General features: G+C 40.2%; 1 protein-coding gene across 1 annotated transcript in view; it reads left to right on the plus strand.

Annotated features, from left to right (window-relative positions):
- The window catches only part of KDM6A (lysine demethylase 6A), a 926232-nt gene that overhangs the window by 248170 nt on the left and 651556 nt on the right, over positions 1-26506 (plus strand). The window contains exon 3 of the mRNA XM_053705281.1: positions 18142-18200. Within this exon, the coding sequence (XP_053561256.1) occupies positions 18142-18200 (59 nt within the window). The remainder of the gene's footprint in view (positions 1-18141; positions 18201-26506) is intronic.

The raw sequence follows: 26506 nt of genomic DNA on the forward strand, positions 1-26506 counted from the left end.
TATCCCAGGTGTAGACAATTGGGAAGCGGATTATCTCAGCCGCCAGACTTTACATTCGGGGGAGTGGTTTCTCCATCCAGATGTGTTTTCTCAGATTGTTCAGATGTGGGGTCTCCCAGAAATAGATCTGATGGCTTCCCATCTAAACAAGAAGCTACCCAGGTACCTGTCCAGGTCCAGGGATTCTCAGGCGGAAGCGGTGGATGCGTTAGCAGTTCCTTGGTGTTATCAACCTCCTTATATTTTCCAGCCTCTAGTTCTTCTTCCAAGAGTGATCTCCAAAATTATCATGGAACAATCGTTTGTGTTGCTGGTATCTCCAGCATGGCCTCACAGGTTTTGTTATGCGGTTCTTTTTCGGATGTCCAGTTGCCAACCTTGGCCACTTCCATTAAGGCCGGACCTTCTGTCTCAAGGTCCGTTTTTCCATCAGGATCTCAAATCATTAAATTTGAAGGTATGGAAATTGAAAGCCTAGTGCTTAGTCATAGAGGTTTCTCTGACTCAGTGATTAATACTATGTTACAGGCTCATAAATCTGTTTCTAGGAAGATTTATTATCGAGTTTGGAAGACTTATATTTCTCTTGTTAAGTGTAGTCAGTCCACGGGTCATCCATTACTTATGGAATATATCTCTTCCTAACAGGAAGCTGCAAGAGGATCACCCAGCAGAGCTGCTACATAGCTCCTCCCCTCACATGTCATGTTCAGTCATTCTCTTGCAGCCTAACTAGATAGGTCGCTGTGAGAGGTCTGTGGTGTTTTTTAACTTAGTTTATTTCTACAAGTTATTTTAAATGGCACCGGAGTGTGCTGTTTATTCTCAGGCAGCATTAGAAGAAGAATCTGCCTGCGTTTTCTATGATCTTAGCAGACGTAACTAAGATCCACTGGCTGTTCTCATCTGAGGAGTGAGGTAACTTCAGAGAAGGGGAATAGAATGCAGGGCCCCCCTGCAAATGAGGTATGTGCAGTAATTATTTTTCTGAGGAATGGAATTGACTAAGAAAATACTGCTGATACCAATGTAAAGTAAGTTCAGCCTTAAATGCAGTGATAGCGACTGGTATTAGGCTGATGAGTGTGTGTACACTGAATGTATTTTTCTAAGGAATGGAATTGACTTACTGTTAATACTGAAATAATGTATGAGCCGTAACTGCAGTAAAAGCGACTGGTAGCAGGCTTATTAATAACAATTCATAACTTTTCAAATGTAAGTTTAAAACGTTTACTGGCATGTTAATCGTTTTTTGTGAGGTACTTGGTGATAAAACTTATTGGGGCATGATTTTTACCACATGGCCATCTTTGTTTTCTGCATAGAAACAGTTTTCTGAGCTTCCCCACTGTTGTAATATGAGTGGGAGGGGCCTATTTTAGCGCTTTTTTGCGCAGTAAAAATTCAGTCACAATCTGTCTACTTCATCCTCCATGATCCAGATCGTCTCTAGAGAGCTCAGGGGTCTTCAAAATTCATTTTGAGGGAGGTAATCAGTCACAGCAGACCTGTGACAGTGTGTTTTGACTGTGAGAAAAACGTTAATTATTAAATTGTTAATCCGTTTTTTAAGGGGTTAATCATCCATTTGCTGGTGGGTGCAATCCTTTGCTAACTTAATACATTTACTGTGAAAAATTGGTTGCTATAACTATTTTGGTTCATTGTTATTTCAACTGTGACAGCTTTTTGTGCTTCTTAAAGGCACAGTAGCGTTTTTTATATTGCTTGTAAATTTATTTAGAAAAGTATTTCCAAGCTTGCTAGTCTCATTGCTATTCTGACACAGATGAATCTCTTTGTTCACTATGTTTAAAGGCCAATGTGGAGCCCAATAGAAATTTATGTACTAATTGCATTGATGCTACTTTAAATAAAAGTCAATCTTTACATGTAAAGAAATTATCACCAGACAACGAGGGGGAAGTTATGCCCACTAACTCTCCTCACGTGTCAGTACCTTCGCCTCCCGCTCAGGAGGTGCGTGATTTTGTGGCGCCAAGTACATCAGGGAGGCCCTTACAAATCACTTTGCAAGACATGGCTACTGTTATGACAGAAGTATTATCTAAATTGCCAGAATTAAGAGGCAAGCGCGATAGCTCTGGGTTAAGGACAGAGCGCGCGGATGAGGTGAGAGCCATGTCAGATACTGCGTCACAGTTTGCAGAACGTGAAGACGGAGAGCTTCATTCTGTGGGTGACGGATCTGATCCAGGGAGACTGGATTCAGAGATTTCTAATTTTAAATTTAAGCTTGAGAACCTCCGCATATTGCTAGGGGAGGTATTAGCGGCTCTGAATGATTGTAACACGGTTGCAATTCCAGAAAAATTATGTAGGTTGGATAGATACTATGCGGTACCGGTGTGTACTGACGTGTTTCCTATACCTAAAAGGCTTACAGAGATTATTAGCAAGGAGTGGGATAGACCTGGTGTGCCCTTTTCCCCTCCTCCCATATTTAGGAAAATGTTTCCTATAGACGCCACCACACAAGACTTATGGCAGACGGTCCCTAAGGTGGAGGGAGCAGTTTCTACTTTAGCTAAGCGTACCACTATCCCGGTGGAGGATAGTTGTGCCTTTTCAGATCCAATGGATAAGAAATTAGAGGGTTACCTTAAGAAAATGTTTGTTCAACAAGGTTTTATCTTACAGCCCCTTGCATGCATTGCGCCTGTCACTGCTGCGGCGGCATTCTGGTTTGAGTCTCTGGAAGAGGCCATTCGCACAGCTCCATTGGATGAAATTATGAACAAGCTTAAAGCACTTAAGCTAGCTAACGCATTTGTTTCTGATGCCGTCGTACATTTAACCAAACTTACGGCTAAGAACTCCGGATTCGCCATCCAAGCGCGCAGAGCGCTATGGCTTAAATCCTGGTCAGCTGACGTGATTTCTAAATCTAAATTGCTTAATATTCCTTTCAAAGGGCAGACCTTATTCGGGCCCGGCTTGAAAGAAATTATAGCTGACATTACGGGAGGTAAGGGCCATGCTCTACTTCAGGACAGGGCCAAATCAAAGGCCAAACAGTCTAATTTTCGTGACTTTCGTAACTTCAAGGCTGGAGCAGCATCAACTTCCTCCGCTCCAAAACAGGAAGGAGCTGTTGCTCGTTACAGGCAGGGCTGGAAAGTTAACCAGTCCTGGAACAAGGGCAAGCAGGCCAAGAAACCTGCTGCTGCCCCCAAGACAGCATGAAGAGAGGGCCCCCTATCCGGAAACGGATCTAGTGGGGGGCAGACTTTCTCTCTTCGCCCAGGCTTGGGCAAGAGATGTCCAGGATCCCTGGGCGTTGGAGATCATATCTCAGGGATATCTCCTGGACTTCAAAACTTCTCCTCCACGAGGGAGATTTCATCTTTCAAGGTTATCAGCAAACCAAATAAAGAAAGAGGCGTTTCTACGCTGTGTACAAGACCTTTTACTAATGGGGGTGATCCACCCAGTTCCGCGGACGGAACACGGGCAGGGATTCTATTCAAATCTATTTGTGGTTCCCAAGAAAGAGGGAACCTTCAGACCAATCTTGGACTTAAAAATCCTAAACAAATTTCTAAGAGTTCCATCATTCAAAATGGAAACTATTTGAACCATCCTTCCCATGATCCAAGAGGGTCAGTACATGACCACAGTGGATTTAAAGGATGCCTACCTTCACATACCGATTCACAAGGATCATTATCGGTACCTAAGATTTGCTTTCCTAGACAGGCATTACCAGTTTGTAGCTCTTCCCTTCGGATTAGCTACGGCTCCAAGAATCTTTACAAAAGTTCTGGGCTCACTTCTGGCGGTACTAAGACCGCGAGGCATAGCGGTGACTCCGTACCTAGACGACATTCTGATACAAGCGTCAAGTTTTCAAACTGCCAAGTCTCATACAGAGATAGTTCTGGCATTTCTGAGATCGCATGGGTGGAAGGTGAACGTGGAAAAGAGTTCTCTATTACCACTTACAAGAGTTCCCTTTCTAGGGACTCTTATAGATTCTGTAGAGATGAAAATTTACCTGACAGAGGCCAGGTTATCAAAACTTCTAAATGCTTGCCGTGTCCTTCATTCCGTTCCACACCCGTCAGTAGCTCAGTGCATTGAAGTAATCGGCTTAATGGTAGCGGCAATGGACATAGTACCATTTGCGCGCCTGCATCTCAGACCGCTGCAATTGTGCATGCTAAGTCAATGGAATGGGGATTACTCAGATTTGTCCCCCCTACTAAGTCTGGATCAAGAGACCAGAGATTCTCTTCTATGGTGGCTCTCTCGGCCACATCTGTCCAAGGGGATGACCTTTCGCAGGCCAGATTGGACGATTGTAACAACAGACGCCAGCCTTCTAGGCTGGGGCGCAGTCTGGAACTACCTGAAAGCTCAGGGATTATGGACTCAGGAGGAGAAACTCCTCCCAATAAATATTCTGGAATTAAGAGCAATATTCAATGCTCTCCTAGCTTGGCCTCAGTTAGCAACTCTGAGGTTCATCAGATTTCAGTCGGACAACATCACGACTGTGGCTTACATCAACCATCAAGGGGAACCAGAAGTTCCCTAGCGATGTTGGAAGTCTCAAAGATAATTCGCTGGGCAGAGTCTCACTCTTGCCACCTGTCAGCGATTTACATCCCAGGCGTAGAGAACTGGGAGGCAGATTTTCTAAGTCGCCAGACTTTTCATCCGGGGGAGTGGGAACTTCATCCGGAGGTCTTTGCTCAACTGATTCTTCGTTGGGGCAAACCAGATCTGGATCTCATGGCGTCTCGCCAGAACGCCAAGCTTCCTTGTTACGGATCCAGGTCCAGGGACCCGGGAGCGGTGCTGATAGATGCTCTGACAGCCCCTTGGGTCTTCAACATGGCTTATGTGTTTCCACCATTCCCGATGCTTCCTCGTTTGATTGCCAAGATCAAACAGGAGAGAGCTTCGGTGATTCTGATAGCGCCTGCGTGGCCACGCAGGACCTGGTATGCAGACCTAGTGGACATGTCGTCCTGTCCACCGTGGTCTCTACCTCTGAGACAGGACCTTCTAATTCAGGGTCCTTTCAAACATCCAAATCTAATTTCTCTGAGGCTGACTGCATGGAGATTGAACGCTTGATTCTATCAAAGCGTGGCTTCTCGGAGTCGGTTATTGATACCTTAATACAGGCTAGGAAGCCTGTTACCAGAAAAATTTACCATAAGATATGGCGTAAATATTTATATTGGTGCGAATCCAAGAGTTACTCATGGAGTAAGGTTAGGATTCCTAGGATATTGTCCTTTCTACAAGAGGGTTTAGAAAAGGGCTTATCTGCTAGTTCGTTAAAGGGACAGATTTCTGCTCTGTCTATTCTTCTACACAAACGTCTGGCTGAAGTTCCAGACGTTCAGGCTTTAACTAGGATTAAGCCTGTGTTTAAGACTGTTGCTCCGCCGTGGAGCTTAAACTTAGTTCTTAATGTTCTTCAAGGCGTTCCATTTGAACCCCTTCATTCCATTGATATCAAGCTGTTATCCTGGAAGGTTTTGTTTTTGATGGCTATTTCCTCGGCTCGAAGAGTCTCTGAGTTATCTGCCTTACATTGTGATTCTCCTTATCTGATTTTTCATTCAGACAAGGTAGTTCTGCGTACTAAACCTGGGTTCTTAGCTAAGGTAGTTACTAACAGGAATATCAATCAAGAGATTGTTGTTCCATCACTGTGTCCTAACCCTTCTTCAAAGAAGGAACGACTTTTGCATAATTTGGACGTAGTCCATGCCCTGAAGTTCTATTTGCAAGCAACTAAAGATTTTCGTCAAACTTCTTCCCTGTTTGTCGTTTACTCTGGACAGAGAAGAGGTCAAAAGGCTTCAGCTACCTCTCTCTCTCTTTGGCTTCGTAGCATAATACGTTTAGCCTATGAGACTGCTGGACAGCAGCCTCCTGAAAGAATTACAGCTCATTCTACTAGAGCTGTGGCTTCCACCTGGGCCTTTAAAAATGAGGCTTCTGTTGAACAGATTTGCAAGGCTGCGACTTGGTCTTCACTTCACACCTTTTCAAAATTTTACAAATTTGACACTTTTGCTTCTTCGGAGGCTATTTTTGGGAGAAAGGTACTTCAGGCAGTGGTTCCTTCTGTTTAATGTTCCTGCCTTGTCCCTCCCTTCATCCGTGTACTTTAGCTTTGGTATTGGTATTCCATAAGTAATGGATGACCCGTGGACTGACTACACTTAACAAGAGAAAACATAATTTATGCTTACCTGATAAATTTATTTCTCTTGTAGTGTAGTCAGTCCACGGCCCGCCCTGTCTTTAAGGCAGGCCTAAATTTTAATTAAACTCCAGTCACCACTGCACCCTATGAGTTCTCCTTTCTCGTCTGCTTTGGTCGAATGACTGAATATGACATGTGAGGGGAGGAGCTATGTAGCAGCTCTGCTGGGTGATCCTCTTGCAGCTTCCTGTTAGGAAGAGATATATTCCATAAGTAATGGATGACCCGTGGACTGACTACACTACAAGAGAAATAAATTTATCAGGTAAGCATAAATTATGTTTTCATGGTGTTCTTCTCATAAATTCTCCTGGCATTCTTTTAGAATTCCTAGAATTGTACAGTTTCTTCAGGATGGTTTGGATAAGGGTTTGTCTGCAAGTTCCTTGAAGGGACAAATCTCTGCTTTTTCTGTTTTATTTCACAGAAAGATTGCTAAGCTTCCTGATATTCATTGTTTTGTACAGGCTTTGGTCCGTATCAAGCCTGTCATTAAATCAATCTCTCCTCCTTGGAGTCTTAATTTGGTTTTGAAGGCTTTACAGGCTCCTCATTTTGAGCCTATGCATTCTTTGGACATTAAACTACTTTCTTGGAAAGTGTTGTTCCTTTTGGCCATCTCTTCTGCTAGAAGTTTCAAAATTATTTGCTCTTTCTTGTGAATCTCCTTTCCTGATTTTCCATCAGGATAAGGCAGTTTTGCGAACTTAATTTAAATTTCTACCTAAGGTTGTGAATTCTAACAAGATTAATAGAGAAATTGTTGTCCCTTTTCTGTCTCCTAATCCTAAGAATTATTTGGAGAGATCCTTACATTCTTTGGATGTGGTAAGAGCTTTGAAATATTATGTTGAAGCTACTAAAGGTTTCAGGAAGACTTCTAGTCTGTTATCTTTTTTTGGTTCTAGGAAAGGCCAGAAGGCTTCTGCCATTTCCTTGACATCTTGGTTAAAGCTTTTGATTCATCAGGCTATTTGGAGTCGGGTCAGGCCCCGCCTCAGAGAATTACAGGTCATCCTACTAGATCAGTCTCCACTTCGTGGGCTTTTAAGAATGAAGCTTCAGTTGATCAGATTTGCAAAGCAGCAACTTGGTGGTCTTTGCATACATTTACTAAATTCTCCCGTTTTGATGTATTTGCTTCTTCAGATGCAGTTCTTGGTAGAAAAGTTTTTCAGGCAGCTGTTTCAGTTTGATTCCTCTGCTTCTGTTTAAGTTTTTTTTTTCATTATGAAAATAAACTTATATTTTGGGTTGTGGATTAATTTTTTTCAGTGGAAAATGGCTGTTATTATTTTTTCCCTCCCTCTCTAGTGACTCTTCTGTGGAGTTCCACATCTTGTGTATTACTATCCCATACGTCACTAGCTCATGGACTCTTGCCAATTACATTAAAGAAAACATAATTTATGTAAGAACTTACCTGATAAATTAATTTCTTTCATATTGGCAAGAGTCCATGAGGCCCACCCTTTTTATAGTGGTTTTGATTTTTTGTATAAAGCACAATTATTACTCCTTTCTTTATCACCCCACTACTTGGCTATTCGTTAAACTGAATTGTGGGTGTGGTGAGGAGTGTATTTATAGGCATTTTGAGGTTTGGGAAACTTTGCCCCTCCTGGTAGGATTGTATATCCCATACGTCACTAGCTCATGGATTCTTGCCAATATGAAAGAAATGAATTTATCAGTTAAGTTCTTCCCCATAAATTATGGTTTCTTTTTTCGAACGTATATATGCTTTGGATATTTTGTTTCTATCTTGGAATTTTTTGTTGTGTTTAGCAGCATCTTTCGCCAGAAAAGTTTCTGCATTGTTTGCTCTTCTTATGAGCGTCCTTATCTTATTTTTCATCAAAATAAGGTTTTTTTTAAAGACTTAATATTAATTTTTTTCCTTGTCTTAATTCAAAAAAGTTCAGTAAGTCTTATTTTTGATGTTGTAAAAGCATTAGAATTCTACTTACAAATTTGATAGGTTTTTTGTTTAGTCCTTTGTTCCAGTAAGGATCCCCACAGCATTTTCATTAGCTTCTGAACTACGTTGTTGATTACCATGGTTTTCTTCAAAGTGGGATAGTCTTTCAAACACATTTTTGCCTATTTTTTAATTAAGTTTTCTCTTCTTGAGTTTTCAACAACGAGGCTTATGTTGAACATATTTGCAATGCAGCTATATGGTTTTTCTTACATACTTTCTCTAATTTATTCTACTTTGATGTGTTTGGTAGGAAAATCCTACCAGGAGTAATGCTTTATTTGTCTCTCACTACCTTATGAAAGAAAAGAAAATGTATGCTTACGTGATCGTTTCTTTCATGATGGTGGGAGTCCACAATACCAGCCCAGTTTAATTTTTTACTTTTCTTTACGTTTTTTCTTCTGATGGTACATCTAGTTTGCACCTCTTTTTAATTTTACTACTTTTCCTTTCTTGGCTATAGGGGTTATAGGGCAATAATAGTCGAACAATTACATACTCTACTCTGTTAGAGTTTGATATATTACTACTATTATCCCTGCTCTACTGTGTGTTTAACTCCAGCAAAGGAGTTGAACACGCAGTTGAAGTTCTGTGCGAAACACACCATTGATCCAATTAGCAGCACTAGTCGTATGACTCAGCTTTGAAAATAGTGATGATTGGATCAGCAACAGGTTCTGCTTGGGATCGCAGTGCACTGCAGGACCTGAGTGCAATTTCTACCTTTTGCAGGGGTTGAATACACAATTGCCCTTTAAGTGCTCTTTGGGGATCTTTTCCGCATCCTGGTGGCCAGGAGGTTAAGGTATGCATACATTTAGTTTCTCTTTTTTTGAATGGTGCAAACAAATTGTCAATGCTAAATATGATTTATATTAACATAAAATGTATTAATTGTTATATATAAAGTAAATTGTGTAATAAAAAAAAACAAAAACAGTTCCATCTGTATTTTTTGGTAAATTGATAAGTCCTATATTCCATGGAAGAATGCAGATGTATTATTGTGAGCTGTGTGGAGTGTGTTTAAGGGTTTATGCTTTGCAGCTCATATCCTGCACTTATGCTAATGTAGAGAAGGAGGAAGTGAACTTTTTGGTCATTAAAGAAAATTTGTACAGTAGCCATCTGATTTTTTTATTTTTTTATTAACTTAACTAGTGTGCTGCTATTCATTCCTACTAGTTGCCAAACTTTCAAATATCAAAGCACAATTTAATTTTAACAAGGTAGTTCAGTTTAAACAATTGCTCATAAATGGTTTGCATGCATAGTTTGTAATTACAGTCGTTACAGATGTGTAGCATAATCACAATCCTCTTGATTTAATGCTACTTTGAAGCTTGTAGGGATGATTTGAAATCTGAACACCCTCAAGGCAGAACATGCAGTGATCTGAGATGTCATCACAAGAAATGCAGCATGTCTGCAGAAAGAACAGATCACATGCAGGAACTTTTACAGGTTTAACTTTGCAGTGCTGCTCCACATCAGGCTGTTCTCTTCAAACAGAGCTTTGCTCTGGCTGCACTGTGTAAGTTTTCCTTAACACAGTGCATCCATAGGAAAGTGCATATGCAGTGTTGACTGTCTCTGATTTTTTTCAAACCCGCCACCTAGCCTTTCCCAGTTTTAACTTTTCCTGTGCCTGTAAAGATGGCGAACATTATTAAGAACTAACATTATTATGATCAACATTCTGGAACTTCGGGCAATCTTCAATGCTCTGAAGGCTTGGCCCCTTCTAGGTTTGTCCAATCAGACAATATAACCTCAGTGGCTTACATCAACCATCAGGGTGGAACGAGAAGCTCCCTAGCAATGAGGGAAGTATCTTGGATTCTGGAGTGGGCGGAGGCAGACAATCCTTTCATCCGAGGGAATGATCTCTCCATCCCAAAGTGTTTGCGGAGATATGCAACAGGTGGGGGACGCCGGAGAAAGATCTTATGGCATCCCGTCTCAATGCCAAGCTACCTAGATATGGGTCGAGGTCCAGGGATTGTCAGGCGAAGCTAATAGATGCATTAGTAGTGTCTTGGAGGTTCAGTCTAATTTACCTTTTCCCGCCGTTACCACTCATTCCTCGTGTAGTGGCGCGCATCAAGCAGGAGCAGGCATCAATGATACGGATTGCTCCATCGTGGCCGCAAAGGATGAGGTTCGCAGATCTGGTGGGGATGTCGTCATCTCCTCCGTGGAAGTTACCTTGTCGCAGGGATCTGCTGAAACAAGGTCCTTGTGTTCATCAAAATCTAGATTCTCTGAGGATGACTGTGTGGAGATTGAACACTTAGTCCTAGCCAAGAGAGGTTTTTCTGAGAAAGTTATTGATACTCTCATTCGAGCTCGTAAACAGGTTATTTGTCGCATCTATCATAAGGTGTGGAGAACCTACTTATTCTGGTGTGAAGAGCGTGGATTTTCCTGGCATACAGTTAAGATTGTCAGGATCCTATCGTTTTCTCCAGGATGGACTGGAGAAGGGCCTTTCTGACAGTTCCCTGTGGGGACAGATTTCATTCATGTAATTAGCAAGAGTCCATGAGCTAGTGACGTATGGGATATACATTCCTACCAGGAGGGGCAAAGTTTCCCAAACCTTAAAATGCCTATAAATACACCCCTCACCACACCCACAATTCAGTTTTACAAACTTTACCTCCCATGGAGGTGGTGAAGTAAGTTTGTGCTAGATTCTACGTTGATATGCGCTTCGCAGCAGGCTGAAGCCCGGTTTTCCTCTCAGAGTGCAGTGAATGTCAGAGGGATGTGAAGAGAGTATTGCCTATTTGAATACAATGGTCTTCCTCTAGGGTATCTATTTCAAAGGTTCTCTGTTATCGGTCGTAGAGATTTCTTCTCCTACCTCCCTTTTCAGATCGACGATATACTCTTATATACCATTACCTCTACTGATTCTCGTTTCAGTACTGGTTTGGCTATCTACTATATGTAGATGAGTGTCTTGGGGTAAGTAAGTCTTATTTTATTTGTGACACTCTAAGCTATGGTTGGGCACTTTATATGTAAAGTTCTAAATATATGTGTTTAAACTTATATTTGCCATGATTCAGGATAATCAGTATTCCTTCATTCAGACTGTCAGTTTCATTATTTGGGATAATGCATATAAATAAATATTTTTTTCTTACCTTGAAAATTTTCAATTGACTTTTTTTCCCTGCGGGCTGTTAGGCTCGCGGGGGCAGAAAATGCTTCAATTTATTGCGTTATTTTTGGCGCAAACTTTTTTGGGGAAAAATTTTGTCATTTCCGGCGCCGTAGTTGACGCCGGAAGTTTGTTCGTAGTTACGTCATTTTTTGACGCATGTGTGTTCAGACGTTTTTTTGCGCCAAAAAATGTGGGCTTCGTTTTCGGCGGTGGCGTCATACCTGGCGCCAAAAAATATGGGCGTTGTACTTGGCGCCAATAATGTGGGCGTCATACTTGGCACCAAAAATGTGGGCGTCATACTTGTTCCACTTTTTATCACATTATTTAAGTCTCACTTTTTTGTTGCTTCTAGTTTCTAGAGGCTTGTTTATTTTGCATTTTTTCCCATTCCTGAAACTGTCATTTAAGGAATTTGATAATTTTGCTTTATATGTTGTTTTTTTCTATTACATATTGCAAGATATTCAAACACTGTTCCTGTATCAAGAAATGCTGAGGGATTCCTGTTGACTGATATCAGTCCTACCAAAGCTAAGTTCATTTATTTTAATGTTATGAATGTTTATCTTTAGCTATGGTTTGTAATAAGTTATCATGATAAACTTTTACATGCAGAATCCCATTAGTATTTATGCTTTATATATTGCTATTCTTTTTATATCTTCTGTAAAGATATACTTAGAAATTTATAAGAATATTTTTCTGATTCTATTTTAAAGGCTTTGTCTGACATCCCGCCTTCTAATAAAATTTTTAGGTCTTTTTCAAACTTCTTTTTTAGTTGATGAAGTTTCAAATGACCAACAACATAATGAATTATCCTTCTCTGATGGTGTTTTTTCTCATTCAGAATTTTTCTTCATCAGATATTGACACTAACAAATCTACTTTTTTATTTTTTAATAGAGTACATTTGTTCTTTGTTCAAAAGGTGTTGATTATTTTGGATTTTGAAGTAACTAGTTCTTTTGATTTTAAAAACTAGCTAACATTTAAATTCTGCTTATTTATCTTCTGTGGTTTCTTCAGAGGTTTTTTTCCAGTTCCTGATACTAGGGAATGGAATAGGCTGAGAATTTTCTTTTAGTCCTTCTTTAAGGTTTTTAAATTGTATTCTTTGCCGGCAGTTAGTTTTCAGTTTTGAGGAAAGATTCCCCAAGTTAATGGGGCTATCTATACTCTTGCTAAATATACTATTATTCTTATAGCAAATAGTATTTATTTTTTTCCTTCAGATGGTCGTATCTTATTTAAGGAAAATTATTTTCAGGTACTTTTCTTAGACCTGTAATTTATTTGGCTGATGTTGCAATTGCTTCATCTTTCTGGTTGGATACTTTAAGATCAAGTATCGGATTATGATATGTTTAGCATTGTTAAAAGGACAAAATCTACTACTTATTTGAAGTTCAGACTAAGTGCTATTGCATTGTCTTGTTATCTTGTATTTGTTGATTGTGCAAGTCCAGTGTGTTGACTGGTCCTTTAACTTGATTAACATGCTAATAATTTCATTTGTGTTGTCATTTTATTAAATATTTTCGCAAATGAGGTTTAATCTATGTCTTTAGCTATTTTAGCTAGAAGAACTTTGTGATTTCAATCTTGGAATGCTAATTTGATTTATAAAATCCATATTTCTTTTTTTTCCAAGATAATCAATTATTTGGTTCATAATTGGATTCAATTTTTTAACTGTTACTCTGGGCTGCAAGATTGAGTTCTAAGACTAAAACTTTAAGCTTATATTAGTTTTCTGTTCTTACTAAGGAACGGAATCCTGAATTCTTCCCCAAGTAACATGTTTATAATTGGAAGTTTTTTTCTTCATTCAATTAAGCCTTTTAAAAGTTCAAAGTCAGCTCCCCAAATTTGCATGTAGGTGCGGTTCTTATTCCAGCTTGGCTGGTAAGGGGCAGGTTAAGACTTTTTTGAAATTTGTTTGGTTCTATTCGGTCCAAACTTCTTAGACTTTGGGTACAGAATAGGTTCAGAGTAAAACCGTCTGTGAGAAGTATTTTTTCTCTATCATATTCCAGCTATTCCAGTAAGACTAACACTTTCCTGAAGTGTGTTTCAGACCTATATGTTTTGGGTACTGGTGAAGTGCGGATTGTCACCCGTTGGGGCTCAAGCGCTGCTCAGACCTGGAGTTTTCTGGGGTATTTATTCCAGTTTCATTTTAGGAACTGGGTTTTGGGGTTTTATTCAAGACTATTCATTGTTCCAAAGATAGAAAATATTTTTGAACTGTCATATAAGTGTACCATCTTTTAGAATGGTGTTTATATGGTCTATTCTGCCTTTTTGGTCAGTGATGGCATTATTTGTTTACAATAGATACAATAGATGCATATCTTCATTTTCTGTTTTCATTCAGATTATTTTTATTTTCTGAGATTCTCTTTTTTTGACAAGCATTACCAATTTGTTGCTTTTCCTTCTGGTCTAGCGACAGCTCTAAGAATCTTTTCAAGGTTCTCAGTGTTCCTTATTTGGACGGTATCGTGGTACTGGCTCAGTCTTTTCGTTCTGCGGAATCTCATACGATTCAACTTTGTTGTTTCTTCAAGACATGGTTAGAGGATCTTTTTATCAAAAGCTCCTTGATTTCTCACACAAGGGTCACCTTTTTTAGGTTTCCAGATAGATTGTGTCAATGTTTTTGTCTCTAACAGACAAGTGACAAGTTTATTGGGTTCCGTTTGTCGGAACCTTCAGTCTCTATTATTTCCTTCAAGTTGCTATATATGCATGGAAGTTTTAGGTTTCATGGCTGCAGCATTGGATTCGATTCCCTTTGCTCATTTCATAGGAAACCTTTCCAGTTTTTTATGCTGAATAATGGTGCAGGGATTCTAGGATATCACTTTTTATATCTTTGAATCCTAATGTTTAACTATCTTTGATTCGGTGGTTAAGATCACCATCATTTAGTTCTACAGGTCTCTTCGGTTCTTTCAACCTAGACCATGATCTCTACAGATGCGAGTCTTTTAGGTTGGGAGGCTGTCTAAGGATCTCTGTCAGCACAAGGGGTTTGGAAATCACAGGAGGCGAGATTAGCATTTGATATTTTGGAACTCTGTGCATTCTCAGAGTTCTTCAGTTTGGTTTCTTTTTGAAGAAGAGAAGTTTTTTCAGACAGACAATGACACAACTGTGGCGTATGTCAATCATCAGGGTGGGACTATCAGTCTTTAGGCTGTGACAGAAGTATCTCGGATATTTGCTAGGGCTAAATCCAGCTCCTATCTAATTTCTGTGGTCTTTTTCCCAGGTATAGACAATTGGGAAGCTAAATATCTCTGTTAATCAAGCTTTACATCCGGGAGAATGGTCTCTTTACCCAGATATGTTTTTCAATTTTTCAGATGTGAGGGCTTCCAGAAATAGATCTGATGGCATCTCATCTAAACAAGGAACTTCCCAGGGGCCTATTCAGGTCCTGGGATCCTCAGGCATTAACACTTCCTTGGAATTATCAATCTGCCTATATTTTTTCATCTCTGATTCTTCTTTTTAGAGTGATTTTCTAAATCATCAGAGGCCAATCTTTGGTGTGGCTGGTGGCTCCAGCATGGCCACACAGGTTTTGATATATGGTTCTTGTTCGGATGTCCAGTTGCCAATCTTGGTTACTTCCATTAAGGCCAGTCCTTATATCTTAACATTCGTTTTTTTCATCAGGAATTCAAATTATTAATTTGATGGTATGAAAATTTAACGCTTGGTACTTAGTCATAGAAGTTTCTCTGACTCAGTGATTAATACTATGTTGCAGGCTCGTATATCTGTGTCTAGTAGGATTTATTATCGAGTTTGGAAGATTTACATCTCATGATGCTCTTCTTATGAATTCTCTTGGCATTCTTTTAGAATTCCTAGGATTTTATAGTTTCTTCATAAGGTTTTGTCTGCATGTTCCTTGAAAGGACAAATCTCTGCTTTTTCTGTACTGTTTCACAGTAAGAATTGCTAAATCTTTCTGATTTTCATTGTTTTGTTCAGGCTTTGGTTCATATCAAGCCTGTCATTTAAGCTAATTTTTCCTCCTTGGAGTCTTATTTTGGTTCTGAAGGCTTTACAGGCTCTTCTGTTTGAGCATATGCTTTCTTTGGATATTAATTACTTTCATGGAAAGTATTGTTCTTTTTAGACATCTCTTCAGCTAGAACAGTTTTTTGAATTATCTGTTCTTTCTTGTGAATCTCCTTTTTCTGATTTTTCATCAGGATAAGGTGGTTTTTGCTGTCCTCATTTCAATTTTTACCTAAAGTTGTGAATGTTAACAACATTAGTAGAGGAATTTTTGTCCCTTCCTTGTGTCCTAATCCTAAGAATTCTTTGGTAAGATTCTTACATTCTTTGGATGTGGTAAGAGTTTTGAAATATTATGTTGAAGCTACTCAGATTTCAGACAGACTTCTAGTCTATTTGTTATCTTTTCTGGTTTTAGGAAAGGTCAGAAGGCTTCTGCCATTTCTTTGGCATCTTGGTTAAAGCTTTTTATTCATCATGCTTATTTGGAGTCGGGTTAATCCCCACCTCTGAGGATTACGGCTCATTCTACTAGGTCAGTTTCTACTTCCTGGACTTTTAAGAATGAAGCTTCTGTTGATCAGATTTGCAAAGCAATGACTTGGTCTTCTTTGCATACTTTTACTAAATTCTACCATTTTGATGTTTTCTCTTCTTCAGAAGCAGTTTTTGGTAGAATAGTACTTCAGGCAGCTGTTTCAGTTTGATTCTTCTGCTTATATTTCAGTTTTTTTCATTATAAAAATTGAAACTTTTGATTTGGGTAGTGGATTAATTTTTTTAGCGGAATTGGCTGTCTTTATTTTATCCCTCCCTCTCTAGTGACTCTTGTGTGGAAGTTCCACATCTTGGGTATCTGCTATCCCATACGTCACTAGCTCATGGACTCCTGCTAATTACATGAAAGAAAACATAATTTATGTAAGAACTTACCTGATAAATTAATTTCTTTCATATTAGCAAGAGTCCATCCACCCTTTTTGTGGTGGTTATGATTTTTTAGTATAAAGCACAATTATTCCAATTCCTTATTTTTTGATGCTTTCTCTCCTTTCTTATCACCCCACTTCTTGGCTATTCGTTAAACTGAATTGTGGGTGTGGTGAGGGGTGTATTTATAGGCATTTTAAGGATTGGGAAACTTTGCCCCTCCTGGTAGGAATGTATATCCCATACGTCACTAGCTCATGGACTCTTGCTAATATGAAAGAAATGAATTTATCAGGTAAGTTCTTACATAAATTATGTTTTTGTCCCTATCTGTTTTATTGCACAAGAGGCTTGCAGATCTTCCAGATGCAGTCCTTTGTAAATGTTTTGACTAGGATCAGGCCTGTGTTTAGATCTAAGCCTCCTCCTTGGAGTTTAAATATTTTTCTTAAGGTTTTGCAACTTTGTATCATCTGGTGTTTCATTCTGATAAGGCTGTCCTACATACTAAGTTAGGTTTTCTTCGTAAGGTCGTGTCAGACCGCAACATCAATCAAGAGATTGTGGTTCCTTCCTTGTGTCCCAATCATTCTTCTTCGAAGGAACGTTTGCTTCATAATTTGGATGTGGTTCGTGCCTTGAAGTTCTATCTTCAGGCTACTAAAGATTTAAGACAAACTTCTGCCTTGTTTGTTGTCTATTCCGGGAAGCGTAAGGGTCAGAAGGTCTCTGCGACTTCCTTGTATTTTTTGGTTAAGGAGTGTTATCTGCTTAGCTTATGAGACAGCAGGACATAAAACTCCTCAGAGGATTATGGCTCATTCTACCAGAGCAGTGGCTTCCTCTTGGCCCTTTAAAACGAGGCCTCTATGGGTTGGATTTGTAAGGCGGCTATCTGGTCCTCCTTACATACTTTTTCTAAATTTTACAAGTTTGATGTTTTTGCTTCGGCTGAAGCAGCTTTCAGGGGAGAGGTGTTGCTTGCTGTGGTGCCCTCAGATTAGGGTCTGTCTCTCTCTTTGTCCCTCCCGTTATCATTCAATGTCCTCTAGAGCTTGGGTATAGTTTTCCCATCGGTAAGGAATGATGCTGTGGACTTTTTTCTTATATTAAGAAGGAAAATATCAATTTTGCTTACCAGATAATTTCATTTCCTTCTGTATAAGGAGAGTCCCCGGCCCCGCCCGGGTTCTCTGATGGGAGGCCCTCTAAAATTTTTTTTCTTTTGGCACCATTTATACTCTGATATTTCTCCTACTGTTCCTTGTTCCCTCGACAGAAGGACTGGGGGGTGGGGTAAGTGGGAGAGGTATTTAAGCCTTTGGCTGGGGTGTCTTTGCCTCCTCCTAATGGCCAGGTTCGGTATTTCCCAACAGTAAGGAATGATGCCGTGGACTCTTAGTATACAGAAGGAAATTAAATTATTTGGTAAGCATAATTTGTTTCTTATGAGCAATACACCTTTTTATTACTAAATCTTTATTGTAACTAATTTCAAATGGAATTTTATTTGCTCAAGGCACAGTAGTTGGTATATACTAGGTCCCTCTACCCATTTGGTCCCTATTAATGTTACCTTGTATATTGCCTATGTTTACAGCGCTGCAGAATCTGTTGACGCTCTACAAATAAATGATGATAATAATAATAAAGTGTATATTTGTTGAAAATTACTATTTTTTAATTATACATTTGGGAACTTTATTTGAACTGTAACAAATTGAATTTTTTTTTTTTTTTTACTTGCAGAATGCTGCCTTTCTTTATGGCCTTGGTTTGGTCTACTTCCATTTTAATGCATTTCACTGGTAAGTATTCCAATTGAAACCCACAGTCAAATTTAAACTTTCCTGATTCAGATAAGGCATGCAATTTTAAACCATTTTACAATTTACTTTTATCATCACATTTGCCTTGTTCTATTTGTATTCTTTGTTGAAAGCTAAACCTAGGTAGGCTCATATGCTAATTTCTAGGCATTTGAAGGCCACCTCTTATATCAGGTCATTTTGACAGTTTTTCACCGCTAGACAACACTAGTGCATTTGTTCCATATAGATACCATTGTGCTTGCTCCCATGGAGTTATTTATGAATCAATATTGAATGGCTAAAATTCTTAGTCTGTGAAAAGATCTGAAATAAGCGGACAGTCTGCAGATGGCTCAGATACAAAGTAATCACAGAGGTAAAAAGTGTATTACTATAACAGTGTTGGTTATGCAAAACTGGGGAATGGATAATAAAGTGATTATCTATCTTTTTAAACAGTACAAATTCTGGAGTACATTGTACCTTTAAAACAAAATTTCATCTTGCATAATTAAAGGGATACACATTAAAAAAAAGTTTCCAATTTACTTCTATTATCAAAATTGATTTGTGCCTATGGTATTCTTTGTTGAATTGATACCTTGGTAGGTGAGTGAAGCACTATATGGCAGGAAAAAGTGTTGCCATCTAGTGCTCTGTCTGAATCATGAAAGAAAAATGTTGGGTTTCATGTCCCTTTAATTATTCTATTTCTTCTTCTGTAGTAAAACTTCTTTATAAATGTAATCCTATTTTTAATAAGTGATTGTTTTCCCCTCAATATTTCTTTGACAGTAGATCTCTCAACACTAGGAATCTGAATTTAGTTGCCAGTGCAAATTATTATCTACAGTGTAAAAAGTTGCAGAGTAATATTGTAGAGTAAGAAAGACATTAAAGTGCCAGTAAACCTATAATTCTGCACATAGTGCAGAATTATATAACATTATATTAGTGCTAGTTTTTTATTACATAATATATCCGGTATTTTTTATCAAAAGAAGAGGGTTTTCCAGACCTGTCCTCTGTTCTCTACTGAGCGGGTCTGGTTTTCCCTCAGAGCGCATCGGGCCAGCTGTCTAGTCGCAGCCCGGCCCGACCGCACCATTACATTCATTGCAGCTCGCTCCTGCTGCAGACAGAGCAGGAGCGAACTGCATTGAATGTAATGGTGCGGTCGGGCCGGGCTGTGACTAGACAGCTGGCCCGATGCGCTCTGAGGGAAAACCAGACCCGCTCAGTAGAGCACAGAGGGCGGGTCTGGAAAACCCTCTTCTTTTTATAAAAAATCACCGGATATATTATGTAATAAAAAACTAGCACTAATATAATGTTATATAATTCTGCACAATTATATAACATTATTTCTTCTACAAGATACGAGTCCACGGATTTCATGCTTACTTGTGGGATATTATCCTCCTGCTAACAGGAAGTGGCAAAGAGCACCACAGCAGAGCTGTATATATAGCTCCTCCCTTCCCTCCACCCCCAGTCATTCTCTTTGCCTGTGTTATACTAGGAAGAGGTAAAGTGAGGTGTTAGTTTTTAGTTTCTTCAATCAAGAAGTTTTTTATTTTAAATGGTACCGGTGAGTACTATTTTCCTCAGTGGGATATGAAAGAAGATTTCTGCCCTGAGGTTGATGATCTTAGCAGATGTAACTAAGATCCACGTTGGTTCCCACAGAGCTTCTGAAGGTAATACAAGAGACATCTTCAGTGTGGAGAACGGTTTCATGCTACAAGCAGCATTGAGGTATGTGCAGCCCTTTATTTCTGAGGAGACTTGGTTTATCAGAACTGGCTGACATTTATTCCCTGCTAGGGAAGGGTTAAGCAGTAGACCTGTAAAACAAAGGGGTGTTACTGAGAAACCTGTTCTTAATTTATTTCATTTGACATATTGGGCCAAGCATTATAATGGGCTTCACAGCATTATAAAGAGACACTGGGAGAGGCAGGAATATGCTTAACGGTTTTTTGTTCAAAATAAACAGTTTGACCGTATTGGGTATGTACTTAAGGGTTAAAAAATTCCACATGGCTTATACTTTAAACCGCTTCACCATGCGGTTGTTCAGGCCTATACGATCATCGGACATGATGGAAGGGGCATATTTTTGCACGCACAGATGCGCACTTTACTCTGGCTGTGAAGCAGCAGGCATTAGCTCCGGTTGAGCCTAGACAGGGGTTCTCTTATCCGGATCGTTGAGTCATTTTGAAGTACCCTGGGGGCAGGTAGGCGCCACAGCTCTGCTTTATGCAAAGAAAAACCTAGTGTAGATTGTCCCTTTAAATAAGCAATAAACTCTTGATTCAAGGTGCAGGGGGTATATTTGTCAAATTTAACATATTTGTGTCTATAAATACCTTTTAGAGGTTAATTTCTCCCCTTACTCTTGGGGTGCAATAATTTTTGGAGACATTAATTAGGTGTAGTTAATTTTAAATTAGAGTATATTAACGTTTCTCTTGTTAAGTGTATCCAGTCCACGGATCATCCATTACTTATGGGATATTCTCCTTCCCAACAGGAAGTTGCAAGAGGATCACCCACAGCAGAGCTGCTATATAGCTCCTCCCCTAACTGTCATATCCAGTCATTCTCTTGCAAGCCTCAACCAAGATGGAGGTCGTAAGAGGAGTGTGGTGTTTTATACTTAGTTTATTCTTCAATCAAAAGTTTGTTATTTTTAAATGGTACCGGAGTGTACTGTTTATCTCAGGCAGTATTTAGAAGAAGATTCTGCCTGCGTTTTCTATGATCTTAGCAGAAGTAACTAAGATCCATGGCTGTTCTCACATATTCTGAGGAGTGAGGTAACTTCAGAGAGGGAATGGTGTGCAGGTTTTCCTGCAATAAGGTATGTGCAGTTAATATTTTTCTAGGGATGGAATTTGCTAGAAAATGCTGCTGATACCGAACTAATGTAAGTAAAGCCTTAAATGCAGTGATAGCGACTGGTATCAGGCTTATTAATAGAGAGACATACTCTGATAAAAATGTAATATAAAAATAAAACGTTTGCTGGCATGTTTAATCGTTTTTATATGTATTTGGTAATAAAACTTATTGGGGCCTAGTTTTTTTCCACATGGCTGGCTTGAATTTTGCCTAGTAACAGTTTCCTTAGGCTTTCCACTGTTGTAATATGAGTGGGAGGGGCCTTTTTTAGTGCTTTTCTGTGCAGATAAAAATACTGACACAGACATTCAGCTTCTTCCTGCATGATCCAGGACATCTCTGGAGGGCTCAAAAGGCTTCAAAGTCGTTTTTGAGGGAGGTAAAAAGCCACAGTAGAGCTGTGGCAGTTGTTGTGACTGTTTTAAAAAAAAACAAAAAAAAACGTTTTTGTCTTTTATTATTCAGTTTTGGGTATTAAGGGGTTAATCATCCATTTGCAAGTGGGTGCAATGCTCTGCTAACTTGTTACATACACTGTAAAAATTTCGTTAGTGTAACTGCCTTTTTTCACTGTTATTTCAAATTTTGACCAAATTTGTGTTTCTTAAAGGTGCAGTAACGTTTTTTATATTGCTTGTAAACTTGTTTAAAGTGTTTTCCAAGCTTGCTAGTCTCATTGCTAGTCTGTTTAAACATGTCTGACACAGAGGAAACTACTTGTTCATTATGTTTGAAAGCCATGGTGGAGCCCCATAGGAGAATGTGTACTAAATGTATTGATTTCACCTTAAACAGTAAAGATCAGTCTTTAACTATAAAAGAAATATCACCAGAAGATTCTGACGAGGGGGAAGTTATGCCGATTAACTCTCCCCACGTGTCAGACCCTTCGCCTCCCGTTTAGGGGATGCACGCTAATATGGCCCCAAGTACATCAGGGACACCCATAGTGATTACCTTGCAGGACATGGCTGCAATCATGAATAATACCCTGTCAGAGGTATTATCCAGGTTGCCTGAATTAAGAGGCAAGCGCGATTGCTCTGGGGTTAGGAGAAATACAGAGCGCGCAGATGCTGTAAGGGCCATGTCTGATACTGCGTCACAATATGCAGATCATGAGGACGGAGAGCTTCAGTCTGTGGGTGACATCTCTGATTCGGGGAAACCTGATTCAGAGATTTCTAATTTTAAATTTAAGCTTAAGAACCTCCGTGTGTTGCTTGGGGAGGTATTAGCTGCTCTGAATGACTGTAACACAGTTGCAGTACCAGAGAAATTGTGTAGGCTGGATAAATACTATGCAGTACCGGTGTGTACTGATGTTTTTCCTATACCTAAAAGGCTTACAGAAATTATTAGCAAGGAGTGGGATAGACCGGGTGTGCCTTTTTCCCCACCTCCTATATTTAGAAAAATGTTTCCAATAGACGCCACTACACGGGACTTATGGCAGACGGTCCCTAAGGTGGAGGGAGCAGTTTCTACTTTAGCAAAGCGTACTACTATTCCGGTTGAGGACAGTTGTGCTTTTTCAGATCCAATGGATAAAAAATTGGAGGGTTACCTTAAGAAAATGTTTATTCAACAAGGTTTTATTTTACAGCCCCTTGCATGCATTGCGCCTGTCACTGCTGCGGCGGCATTCTGGTTTGAGGCCCTGGAAGAGGCCATCCATACAGCTCCATTGACTGAAATTATTGACAAGCTTAGAACACTTAAGCTAGCTAACTCATTTGTTTCTGATGCCATTGTTCATTTGACTAAACTAACGGCTAAGAATTCCGGATTCGCCATCCAAGCGCGTAGGGCGCTATGGCTTAAATCCTGGTCAGCTGACGTGACTTCGAAGTCTAAATTACTCAACATTCCTTTCAAGGGGCAGACCTTATTCGGGCCTGGTTTGAAGGAAATTATTGCTGACATTACTGGAGGTAAGGGTCACACCCTTCCTCAGGACAGGGCCAAAGCAAAGGCCAAACAGTCTAATTTTCGTGCCTTTCAAAATTTCAAGGCAGGTGCAGCATCAACTTCCTCCGCTTCAAAACAAGAGGGAACTTTTGCTCAATCTAAGCAGGCCTGGAAACCTAACCAGTCCTGGAACAAAGGCAAGCAGGCCAGAAAGCCTGCTGCTGCCTCTAAGACAGCATGAAGGAATGGCCCCCTATCCGGTGACGGATCTAGTAGGGGGCAGACTTTCTCTCTTCGCCCAGGCGTGGGCAAGAGATGTTCAGGATCCCTGGGCGTTGGAGATCATATCTCAGGGATATCTTCTGGACTTCAAAGCTTCCCCTCCACAAGGGAGATTTCATCTTTCAAGGCTATCTGCAAATCAGATAAAGAAAGAGGCATTCCTACGCTGTGTGCAAGACCTCCTAGTTATGGGAGTGATCCATCCAGTTCCGCGGACGGAACAAGGACAGGGTTTTTATTCAAATCTGTTTGTGGTTCCCAAAAAAGAGGGAACCTTCAGACCAATTTTGGATCTAAAGATCTTAAACAAATTCCTCAAAGTTCCATCTTTCAAAATGGAAATATTCGGACCATCCTACCCATGATCCAAGAAGGTCAGTACATGACCACAGTGGACTTAAAGGATGCCTACCTTCACATACCGATTCACAAAGATCATCGGTTTCTAAGGTTTGCCTTTCTAGACAGGCATTACCAATTTGTAGCTCTTCCCTTCGGGTTGGCTACAGCCCCGAGAATCTTTACAAAGGTTCTGGGCTCACTTCTGTCAGTTCTAAGACCGCGAGGCATAGCGGTGGCTCCGTATCTAGACGACATCCTGATACAGGCGTCAAGCTTTCAAGTTGCCAAGTCTCATACAAAGATAGTTCTGGCATTTCTGAGGTCGCACGGGTGGAAAGTGAACGAGGAAAAGAGTTCTCTATCCCCACTCACAAGAGTCTCCTTCTTAGGGACTCTTATAGATTCTGGAGAAATGAAAATTTACCTGACGGAGTCCAGGTTATCAAAACTTCTAAATGCTTGCCATGTTCTTCACTCCATTCCGCGCCCTTCGGTAGCTCAGTGTATGGAGGTAATCGGCTTAATGGTAGCGGCAATGGACATAGTGCCATTTGCGCGCCTTCATCTCAGACCGCTGCAATTATGCATGCTGAGTCAGTGGAATGGGGATTACACAGATTTGTCCCCTCTTCTAAATCTGGATCAAGAGACCAGAGATTCTCTTCTCTGGTGGTTGTCTCGGGTACACCTGTCCAAGGGTATGACCTTTCGCAGGCCAGATTGGACAATTGTAACAGCAGATGCCAGCCTTCTAGGTTGGGGTGCAGTCTGGAATTCCCTGAAGGCACAGGGATCGTGGACTCAGGAGGAGAAACTCCTTCCAATAAATATTCTGGAGTTAAGAGCGATATTCAATGCTCTTCTGGCTTGGCCTCAGTTAGCAACACTGAGGTTCATCAGATTTCAGTCGGACAACATCACGACTGTGGCTTACATCAACCATCAAGGGGGAACCAGGAGTTCCCTAGCGATGTTAGAAGTCTCAAAGATAATTCGCTGGGCAGAGTCTCACTCTTGCCACCTGTCAGCGATCCACATCCCAGGCGTAGAGAACTGGGAGGCGGATTTTCTAAGTCGTCAGACTTTTCATCCGGGGGAGTGGGAACTCCATCCGGAGGTGTTTGCTCAACTGGTCCATTGTTGGGGCAAACCAGAACTGGATCTCATGGCGTCTCGCCAGAACGCCAAGCTTCCTTGTTACGGATCCAGGTCCAGGGACCCGGGAGCAACGCTGATAGATGCTCTAGCAGCTCCTTGGTTCTTCAACCTGGCCTATGTGTTTCCACCGTTTCCTCTGCACAATCTACCACAAGATATGGAGTAAATATCTTTATTGGTGTGAATCCAAGAATTACTCATGGAGTAAAGTTAGGATTCCTAGAATATAGTCTTTTCTCCAAGAGGGCTTGGACAAAGGATTATCAGCTAGTTCCTTAAAGGGACAGATTTCTTCTCTGTCTATTCTTTTGCACAAGCGTCTGGCAGAGGTTCCAGACGTCCAGGTATTTTGCCACGCTTTGGTTAGAATTAAGCCTGTGTTTAAACCTGTTGCTCCCCCGTGGAGCTTAAACTTGGTCCTTAAGGTTCTTCAAGAAGTTCTGTTTGAACCCCTTCATTCCATTGATATTAAACTTTTATCTTGGAAAGTTCTGTTTTTGATGGCTATTTCCTCGGCTTGGAGAGTCTCTGAGCTATCTGCCTTACAATGTGATTCTCCCTATCTGATTTTTCATGCAGATAAGGTAGTTCTGCGTACCAAACCTGGGTTTTTACTTAAGGTGGTTTCTAACAAGAATATCAATCAAGAGATTGTTGTTCCATCGTTGTGTCCTAATCCTTCTTCAAAGAAGGAACGTCTTTTACATAATCTGGACGTAGTCCGTGCCTTGAAGTTTTACTTACAAGCTACTAAGGATTTTCGTCAAACATCTTTCCTGTTTGTCGTTTACTCTGAACAGAGGAGAGGTCAAAAAGCTTCGGCAACCTCTTTCCTTTTGGCTTCAGAGCGTAATACGCCTAGCCTATGAGACTGCTGGACAGCAGCCCCCTGAAAGGATTACAGCTCATTCTACTAGAGCTGTGGCTTCCACCTGGGTCTTCAAAAATGAGGCCTCTGTTGAACAGATTTGCAAGGCTGCGACTTGGTCTTCGCTTCACACTTTTTCAAAATTTTACAAATTTGATACTTTTGCTTCTTCGGAGGCTGTGTTTGGGAGAAAGGTTCTTCAGGCAGTGGTTCCTTCCGCTTAATCCTGCCTTGTCCCTCCCATCATCCGTGTACTTTAGCTTTGGTATTGGTATCCCATAAGTAATGGATGATCCGTGGACTGGATACACTTAACAAGAGAAAACATAATTTATGCTTACCTGATAAATTTATTTATCTTGTAGTGTATCCAGTCCACGGCCCGCCCTGTCCTTTTAAGGCAGGTCTAAATTTTAATTAAACTACAGTCACCACTGCACCCTATGGTTTCTCCTTTCTCTGTTTGTTTTCGGTCGAATGACTGGATATGACAGTTAGGGGAGGAGCTATATAGCAGCTCTGCTGTGGGTGATCCTCTTGCAACTTCCTGTTGGGAAGGAGAATATCCCATAAGTAATGGATGATCCATGGACTGGATACACTACAAGAGAAATACATTTATCAGGTAAGCATAAATTATGTTTTTAAAGCAGTTTTGAAAATTTGTGCGCTTTTTTATCACTTAAAGGCGCATTACACGTTTCTCAAAAAATTGTTTAAAGCAATAAAAGTGTTTTAACGACTATTGTGGTTATTACTAGTCTGTTCAACATGTCTGACATTGAGGAATCTCATTGTTCTATGTGTTTAGAAGCCATTGTGGAACCCCCTC

The sequence above is a fragment of the Bombina bombina genome, chromosome 3 (assembly GCF_027579735.1).
Source record: "Bombina bombina isolate aBomBom1 chromosome 3, aBomBom1.pri, whole genome shotgun sequence".
Classification (NCBI taxonomy): domain Eukaryota; kingdom Metazoa; phylum Chordata; class Amphibia; order Anura; family Bombinatoridae; genus Bombina; species Bombina bombina.